Source organism: Pseudomyrmex gracilis, unplaced genomic scaffold (genome assembly GCF_002006095.1).
Source record: "Pseudomyrmex gracilis isolate BER0280 unplaced genomic scaffold, ASM200609v1 scaffold_217, whole genome shotgun sequence".
Classification (NCBI taxonomy): domain Eukaryota; kingdom Metazoa; phylum Arthropoda; class Insecta; order Hymenoptera; family Formicidae; genus Pseudomyrmex; species Pseudomyrmex gracilis.
In genome coordinates this window covers 220,521-230,133 of record NW_018020801.1, presented here as the reverse complement: position 1 = coordinate 230,133, position 9,613 = coordinate 220,521, and the positions used below count along the sequence as shown (strand labels likewise).

The 9,613-nt window shown below is 39.4% G+C and overlaps 1 protein-coding gene across 1 annotated transcript in view; it reads left to right on the top strand.

The window, feature by feature from the left end:
* The window catches only part of LOC109858661 (dynein heavy chain 7, axonemal), a 26,712-nt gene extending 19,313 nt beyond the window's left edge, over positions 1-7,399 (top strand). The window contains exons 24-38 of the mRNA XM_020436153.1: positions 236-424; positions 503-1,032; positions 2,070-2,618; positions 2,785-2,976; positions 3,071-3,297; positions 3,530-3,900; positions 4,162-4,342; positions 4,554-4,852; positions 4,920-5,084; positions 5,177-5,417; positions 5,637-5,929; positions 6,280-6,517; positions 6,590-6,741; positions 6,836-7,117; positions 7,192-7,399. Of these exons, the coding sequence (XP_020291742.1) occupies positions 236-424; positions 503-1,032; positions 2,070-2,618; positions 2,785-2,976; positions 3,071-3,297; positions 3,530-3,900; positions 4,162-4,342; positions 4,554-4,852; positions 4,920-5,084; positions 5,177-5,417; positions 5,637-5,929; positions 6,280-6,517; positions 6,590-6,741; positions 6,836-7,117; positions 7,192-7,398 (4,116 nt within the window). The 3' untranslated portion in view covers position 7,399. The remainder of the gene's footprint in view (positions 1-235; positions 425-502; positions 1,033-2,069; positions 2,619-2,784; positions 2,977-3,070; positions 3,298-3,529; positions 3,901-4,161; positions 4,343-4,553; positions 4,853-4,919; positions 5,085-5,176; positions 5,418-5,636; positions 5,930-6,279; positions 6,518-6,589; positions 6,742-6,835; positions 7,118-7,191) is intronic.
* Positions 7,400-9,613: the final 2,214 nt, after the last annotated feature.

The window sequence follows — 9,613 nt, the reverse complement described above, 5'->3', positions numbered from 1 at the left end:
TAACACGTTTTTATCATACAAACTGTAATTTATTTGACAATTAATCATTATCGGTAGATTACAGCTGTTAGGTCGTTTTTTGTTTTTAATTAATGGCCTACATAATATTTCTATATATATAACGATTAAATATTGTGTGTTCTGTAATATTGTGATTAAATATATTGTTATATAAATTATTATGTATTGTTATATAAATTATTGTTATTCAATTGTTGCTCATAAATAACGTTAGATTGTTGCCGCGGGAGCTGAAGTAATTCGCGCTGAGTGCGACGCGGATCTTCAGGAAGTCATGCCGATACTCGAAGCGGCAAATGCCGCTTTAAATACTTTGACTCCCCAGGACATTCAGATCGTTAAGTCTATGAAACGTCCGCCGGCCGGCGTGCGTTTGGTCATGGAAGCAGTTTGCATTCTAAAGGTATAAATTATACATAACAAGTTACATTTGCTTTTTAAGTTTTATTTTCCATAAATCTTTGCTCCGAAAAATTCGTAGGATATAAAACCAGAAAAAGTGCAAACTCCGGAAGGCATAGCGGACGATTACTGGAAGCCGTCGCTGCGCATTCTCGGCGACATACACTTTTTGGAGTCGCTGCTGAATTACGACAAGGATAACATTCCCGAGCGAATTATGACGAAGATCCGCACGACAATTTTGACGAATCCGAACTTCGATCCGGAACGCATCAGGCAAGTCTCGACTGCCTGCGAAGGTCTTTGTCGCTGGGTGTTTGCTCTGTCCGAGTACGACAAGGTTGCTAAAGTGGTGGCCCCGAAGAGAGCAGCTCTGGCCCAAGCCGAGCGTGACTACGCCCTGGCAATGGAACAGCTAGAACTGAAAAGAAGTCAGCTGCGGGAACTGCGAGAGAGACTGGCCAGACTTGAAACACTGCTGGCAAAACGAAGAACCGAATACAAGACAATGACCGACGAAGTAAAAGATTGCGAAGAAAAGTTGAGAAGAGCCGAAGAATTAATCGGAGGTCTTGGTGGCGAGTATACCAGATGGTCTGAGACGGCTAAGTAATTATATATTTCATTAACGCTTGTCATTTCATTACTACTTTTATAATTTAAAAACACTACTCTGATAGAAAAACATTTACAAAATTATGTAACGAAATTTTGCACTAAAATTGCAATTTGCAATTATATAGGTATATTTTAGGAAATAGATGTGTACATTGATCTTTTATAAAATATTTGTAGTTGTTTGCAAAATTACTTTCCAAATACTATTTCGGCAAAAGAATAACGTTATGGTGAATCATCTTAGCAGTATATTTGCAAAATTAATTTCAAAAAGAAATTGTCCAATAATTGAGAAAAAAATTTCAGCTATGTGATGTTTAAAATATATAGAGAAATATAATTGCATATGAAGAAATCAACTTAATTCATGTATATACTTATGGAAATGCATAACGACTCTTTTTCAATTTTTGACAAATATTATTTACAAACCAATGAATGAATATAAGGCCTTACGAGCCGTTCTCAAAGTGTTGAGCGAGAACTTATACATGTATATATATATATGTATACACATGTAACGAATTCACTTGTAAATTTTTACAAGTGAGTTTTTCGAATTGAAATCTCAATTCTTAAAATCATACGGGATGCTAGATTTGCATCTCACATATGAAAGACCCCGGATACCCCCCTAACTAATTATTAAAATAAGAATTGAGATTTCAATTCGAAAAACTCACTTGTAAAAATTTACAAGTGAATTCGTTACATGTGTATACATATATATATATACATGTATAAGTTCTCGCTCAACACTTTGAGAACGGCTCGTAAGGCCTTATATTCATTCATTGGTTTAAATTTCACGAGCCTTAAGTCTTTATTAATTATTATTTACAAAATTTTATTTCGAAAAAACTGTTGCGTTATGGCGAATCATCTTAGTGCAATCATTGCAGCATCGTCGTTATTCATGAATTTTTGTGCAATATTTTCACAATTTGCCTATTAGGGTATGCATTATTATATATTTTCTTGGTTGTTACATTTTATTATTATTATTATTATTTTTGATAACGCTCTAGATCGCTTGGAGAAAAATATCACAGATTAACAGGTGATATTCTGATCGGTGCCGGAATAGTGGCTTATCTCGGCGTTTTCACGATGCAATATCGCCAACGACAGGTGGAAAACTGGGTGCGAACGCTCACGAATCTGAAGGTTATCTGCACCCAAGACTTCCAACTCACGCACGTGTTGGGCGATCCGGTGCTCATTCGGTCCTGGAACATATTCGGTCTGCCAAATGACCTGTTCTCCATCGACAATGGCATCATCGTCACAAATTCACGTCGCTGGCCGCTGATGATCGATCCACAAGGTCAGGCGAATAAGTGGATAAAAAACATGGAGAAAGCATCGAACTTAAGCGTGATTAGACTCACGCAACCGGATTATGTGAGAATTCTGGAAAACGCCGTGCAATTCGGACAGCCGGTGTTGCTGGAAAACATTGGCGAGGAACTGAATGCAATCCTAGAGCCGTTGCTTATGAAACAGACCTTCAGATCTGGCGGTGCGCTCTGCATCAAGATCGGCGACAGTATTATTGAGTACTCCGAGAAATTTCGGTACGTGCGTGAAAGTGGAATTTTGGATAATAGTTTTGAATATTATAAAATATCTAATTATAATTACGTTAAACGATAACAATGTGATTATTGAGGTGTGTGTATATTTTTCTTTTAAAAACTGAAAAAAAATGTTTTAATGAAAACACACTCGCGACTCATGTAGGTTTTACATCACTACAAAATTGCGAAATCCGCATTATCTACCAGAAGTGGTGGTGAAAGTGACTCTGTTAAACTTCATGATCACTCCAATTGGTCTGGACGATCAGCTTCTGGGCATAGTTGTCGCGAAGGAAAGACCCGACTTGGAATCCGAGAAGAATCAATTAATAATTCAGAGCGCGGATAATAAAAAGTAATCGATATAATGAGTGTTTGACACAATTTCGAAATGATGATTATTGTTTCGATAAGCCGATAATAAAAATGTTCTTCTTTTTTTTTCACAGAATGTTGAAAGAAATAGAGAACAAGATTTTGGAGGTGCTGTCGAAGTCGAAGGAGAATATTCTCGAGGACGAAACGGCTATCAACGTGTTGAGTTCCTCAAAGAACTTGGCCAATGAGATCGAGATCAAACAAACTGCGGCCGAGGTCACCGAAAAATCCATTGACGCCGCAAGATTGCAATACACGCCGATTGCAGTCTACACCACTGTTCTCTTCTTCACAATTGGTGAGTAAAAATAAAAAAAGAAAAGTATTATACTTGTCTACTGCCATAATATAACTATTTATTTATATTCAGAAAAATTGTTATTTGAATTATATCTGATATAAAATATATACATATACATCTTTTTTTTATATTACAATAAATTTGTTTTTAAATCGCATTTTTTTGCAAGAGTTTTGCGAACGACAGTTTTTATCGACAATACTAGGTTCATTAAAATTTTTTATCGCAGCCATGTTGGCGAATATCGATCCGATGTACCAATACTCTCTCGTCTGGTTCGTCAATCTTTTCAAGAATACGATTGACAACACGCCGCAGGTAGCGGACATAAAGCAGCGTCTGAAGGACCTCACCAGATGCTTCACCTATTCCCTATACGTCAACATATGCCGCTCGCTCTTTGAGAAAGACAAACTGCTCTTCTCGCTTCTGTTGTCCGTGAACTTGCTGAACAAGCAGAGCCAGCTCTCGATGGCCCAGTGGATGTTTCTGCTGACCGGCGGCGTCAGCCTGGAGAATCCCTTTGTTAATCCAACCGAATGGCTACCGACGAGATCTTGGGATGAGCTGTGCCGATTGGACGACGTGCCAGGATTCTCGGTAAACTTCACCAAATTATAAGTTTTTCTATTTAATAAATAAAATTCCAGAGGAAAAATATAATATACGATATGATTTGTTTTTTGTAAACAATTTCTACAAATTTATAAAATTTTTGCTTTTCACCTTTTTTCCTCAAAAAGCGATAAAATACTTTTACGAGGATTTGTAAAATGCATTTGTAAACAGATTGTAATAAAGTTTTTCTGTAGCGCGCAATTTAGTATAATAATTGTGTTCCATTTGTGCTTTATCGTCCAGGGAATAAAGAACTCGTACACGAGAAATATCGACGAGTGGAAGAAGGTGTTCGATCACAGAGAGCCTCACATTATCTCTTTTCCCGCGCCTTGGAACGAACTGAGCCGCTTTGAAAGAATGCTGGTACTTCGTTGCATACGTCCCGACAAGGTCGTACCGTCGGCGCAATTATTCGTAGAAGGTAAAAAATCGTTCGAGAAGAGAAAGAAGAAAAAACAGTTATTTGTCAATTTTTATTTCCTACTATATTATCTCTTTCTTCTTTTTGTCTTTTATATTTTTGTCTTTTTATTTTTGCACAAAAAAAATATACGAAGAAATTAAAATAAAGTAAATAAAAATTTAACTCATTTGTTAACGATTGATTTATCTTAAATTAATTATTCCGATAGAACAATTGGGACGACAATTTATCGAACCACCGCCTTTCGATTTGGTGGCCTCTTACGCGGATTCACATTCTTGCATCCCGTTAATATTTGTTCTGACACCCGGTGCGGATCCGATGGCGATTCTATTGAAATTTGCCGACGATCAAGGTTTCGGTACCAGCAGGCTGTTCTCGTTATCCCTGGGCCAAGGACAGGGCGTTATTGCCGAGGCTCTCATTGACGAGGGTGTGAAAAACGGAACCTGGGTGGTGTTGCAAAATTGTCACGTTGTCAAGAGTTTCATGCCCGTTTTGGAAAAAGTTGATTTTTACTCTCTCGTGTTTTGTTATAAAAATCACAAGAAATCCATAAATACAATTCTTTTAGATATGCGAGAGTTTTACGAGGGAAACGGTGCATCCCGACTTTCGATTGTGGCTGACGAGTTATCCGTTCGAGCACTTCCCGATCAGTGTTTTGCAGAACGGGGTAAAAATGACAAACGAGCCCCCGAAAGGGTTGCGCGCGAACATGCTGCGATCCTTCAATCAGGTAGAGTAGAATTGTTTTTTTCTTTTATTCAAAAAAGCAAAACAGAGTTTTTAATGTCGAGAAAAAAACGTTCGGATCAAACATCCCGATAGGATCCGATATGCGATCCCGATTTCTTCAACACGTCGAGGCAGAACAAGAATTTCAAGCGACTGTTGTTTTCGCTCTGCTTCTTCCACGCGATCGTGCAGGAGCGCCGGAAGTTCGGACCGATCGGTTGGAACAATCAGTACGAGTTCAACGAGACGGATTTGCGCGTCAGCGTGTTGCAGCTGAAAATCTTCCTCGATCAGTACGACGACGTTCAGTTTACCGCGCTCAAGTATCTAACGGGTAATTCGAACTTTTGTACGGTTGCTCTCGCGAAGATTTAAAACATTAAACTCACTTTTAGATATATATTTCTTTTAATTTTTTAAACAAACAATAAAAATTAAACTCGGAGACGTAAGCAAACACCGAGGTGAATTTTATGAAAGAAATATATATCGGAAGCCGTAATTAGCGATTAAATTAATAATTTAACGCTCGTGTAATTATTGTTTTTCGAAGGCGAATGCAATTACGGCGGTCGCGTGACCGACGAGTGGGACCGACGGACCCTGAATACGATTCTGGCGCAGTTCTATCACGACGACGTGGTCGCGACTGACCGAGAATATCTATTCGATCCAAGCGGTCTTTATTACGTACCGCCGGTCAGCGAGTATAGTCAATTTCTGGATTACGTGAGAGAATTGCCGATGACCACCGCGCCTAGTGTCTTCGGCATGCACGAGAACGCCGACATCATCAAGGACCAGCAAGAAACTTACCTCATGTTGTCCTCCGTTCTGAGCACGCAGGTAATTTATTCGATCGTCGAAAGCAATTCTCTTTCATCGTGTTTTTATAGTTTATTTTTTGTTTTTCGTTAAAGAGAAAAAAATAAAAATTAAATTAAATGAAAAAAAAGTAAGAATTAAAAAGAGAAATTTAACAAAATCAAAGTTGCATTACCTCGAGTTTTCATCCCTCTGTCGATTTGAATTTACCGCACAATGTTTTTTTTAGTTATATGTGTTAACTAATAGGAAATTTATCATTTAACGCAGAGAAGTTGGCGGAACATTTTGATTTTATGAAAAGTATTAAAAAATACTGCGAAAAAAGTAAGAATTCTTCATAATGTTCTTTTTTTCTTTTTTGTTTCGAGGATACCGGAAGAACGGACGCGGACGCCGCGAAATCGCCGGATGAAATTGTTTACGGCATTTCGTCCGACATCCTGTCGATGCTGCCGCAAGACTTCGACCTAGTGGCCAGCTTGAACAAATATCCTACGTTGTACGAGCAAAGCATGAATACCGTGCTGGTTCAAGAGATGGACAGGTTCAACAAGCTGCTGCGGACTATCAGAAGCAGTCTCGTGAACATCCAAAAAGCGATCAAAGGTAAAAACAAACAAACAAACAAGGCGTCTTTCCGCGCGTGATATCTCACAAAGATTTCTATTGACTCGTCAGGTTTGGTGATCATGGATCTCAGTCTCGAGGAAGTGTATTCGTCAATCATCGTTGGCAGAATACCTCAGATGTGGATGACGAATTCTTATCCATCTCTGAAGCCGCTTGGAAGTTACATACACGATTTTCTAAAGAGGCTGAATTTTCTTCAAGTAATATTTTGAAATATATTCTTTACGTATATTAATTTTTCTTGATTTATTTCGCGTAGCAGAAAATTGAATGTAAAGCGAGTGTGTTTTTTAGACTTGGTACGATTCAGGAGCGCCTACGTCATTTTGGATCTCCGGTTTCTACTTCACACAAGCGTTTCTGACGGGAGTTCGTCAGAATTACGCGAGAAAATATTCCATCCCCATCGACCTGCTCGTCTACGATTTTTTTCCGTTGAAAGACGTCGTTTTCGAAAATCCGCCGGACGACGGAGTGTACGTTTACGGACTATTTCTCGACGGGGCGCGCTTCAATATGAGCACAATGAAGCTCGACGAGTCCTTTCCGAAAATTCTTTACGACACCGTGCCTTACGTAAGAGAGCAAACGCGCGATAAGTTTACGTCTCACGGTGTTTCTCGAAATATAGCGACGTCTATTCGTTTCAGATCTGGATGTTGCCAGTAACGAAGGATCGAGTACAAGTCAAGGACACGTACACGTGTCCCGTGTACAAGACGAGCGAGAGAAAAGGTGTTCTTTCCACCACCGGTCATTCGACCAATTTCGTTATCGCGATTTGGCTGCCGTCGTCGCATCCGCCGAAACACTGGATCCTGCGGGGCACCGCGATACTGTGCGCGTTGTCGGAATAATGAGATTGAAAAACAAAAAAATTAATAAATAAAATAAATGTCTTTTTAACGATTCCAAGTGTTTTACTTGGAAAAAGAACACTTACGTTGAAAAATTTAATTTTTTCATTTACCTACAATATAACATCCTAACTTTATTTCACGTAAAGTTCACGAGAGAAGGATTTTTAAAATTCGAGATGTTTTTTCATCATTAAGCTCCTTCTCCACTTGCATAATTTATAAAAATCGTACAATATTGAACTCAAAAAGCTAAACTCGTTCATTGGAAGCATTGCAAGCTCTTCGCGATCATTGTAATATTCTCCGGATTCGAACATTTTCAGAAACGTCGTCGTACAATCTGTACCTCACGTCATACATAATATTGGAGAAACGGATTCTGCGGAGCACTACTGAGACATGCTATGTCAATAATCCGAATAATCTACGATAATATCGATCCCGGCGAACGCGACGCACAGAACCTTCTCTCTTCGTATAAAATATTCGAATATTATTGTCAAAGTCAAAAGGACTCGTCGCGTAAAATAAGCTCGCAAACAGCACAAACTTTTTGCTACTAGATAAAATCAGCGAATAGATTTTTTACAGAGAGACTGGACTATATTCTTCGACTAGAAAAAAAAAGAAACAACTCTCAAAATAACTCTATTTTTGTTAATTAAACTTTTACCTAAATCAGTCGAGAATTCTCGATCGAGAATTCGAGTTGATTTCGTTTTTCGTTGTCGCGAGCGCGAAATTTTCGCCGGCGCTTATCCCGTGCGCCGTGTTGCACAGTTGCCGGTATTTATTATGTGGGATGTGGCGCTCGCGGGAGTGGCGGTAAGAGCGGGTGCGCGAGGGTTACAGGGGGTTGGGCGAGGAGGTCGGCGGGGCGGCTACAGCGCGGCGGCACCCTGTCTACCCGGACCGAGATCGCCGGAGGCTCGTTGCCTAGCGACCCCCCGTATTGATCTCGCTCCGTATCTCGTCACTCCACCATTCCCCGTCGCCCTTTTTCGCCAACTCTCTCCCGCGCGCTGCTCGCTTCCGTCAACCTCCTCCGATTACGTTTCTTGCGCGATTATTGCGCGAAACGTATTTCTCATTTGTATAATTTTGCGCTCCGCGCGATGCTTTCTTGACATCGCGCTTGTTTCGAGAACGGAAACGAAGGTTCCTATCCTTTTCTCCTTCTTCTCTCCGGAGTGTGGCAAATGATTATTTCTCCATGCTCATCTTTCTTTCCATTCCTTCGGCGTTCGAGTCTCTCTCTTTCTCTCTCCTGTTTTCTTATTATATTTGAGGCTTCCGTATCTCTCTTGCCGTGCACTTTTCTTGCTCTCATTGCTTTCCATCTTGCACGTCGTGCACTCGAGTTCATGCTGTTTTAATTTAATTTGTTTATAAGCTCTGTGAGATTCTCTTTTTAAAAGTTATTCGAATGAAAATAATTTTGTTCTTGAAATTACTGCGCGTTCTTTTATTTTTATTCGCTCGCGTCGTCTCATCATTTCTATTTATCCTCGCCATCTTAGTTTATTTCTCTCTTTTTTTCTGTTTATCTCATTTACGTTCTCTCTATATTTTTTTTTTAGTTGTTTTTTCTTTGTGTACTTCGCTCTTCGCGACGACATACCGTTACGTTCGAATTAAACGTCTCGACTTGTGAAAGAAATATGTGATTATACCCATTGCAATTTCATAAAGTGCACCTCGCCTCGTCTTCTCCCCCCCCGCTGTCACTTCTTATCTAAAATTTCTCTCACTTCTCGCGCGAGATGTTGTGTGTAGATTTGTGTCTACAGTCTAATTAAGTCAATTATAGATAATTGCGAGATATTATTTTTAATTATTAATTTAGAAGATATTACGCTTCTTGTTGTGTTTACAACACTAAAAGCATCACTTGCCCTAATATTTTAAATTTTACAACAAATAATTCTTCGAATTGTTAATTACTAGGAATCGTGTTTGTTACTTTGAAAAAATGTCGTCCCGCGATAAAAAAAAAAAAACAAACAAAATCAACACGAGCAAAGAGTCAATAATCGCGTTAAACACCCAATCATCGCGATTGCGATCTACCGAAGTCACACCACCTAAGAACATATCGCTTGAATGGAAGTCAGGCCTTCCGATACAGGCCAGGCACAGAAGGAAGGGGTCGCGAAGGGTGAAAACTTACGCCGCCCTCCTACCGTTTCGCGTGCACAAATCCTCCTCACAC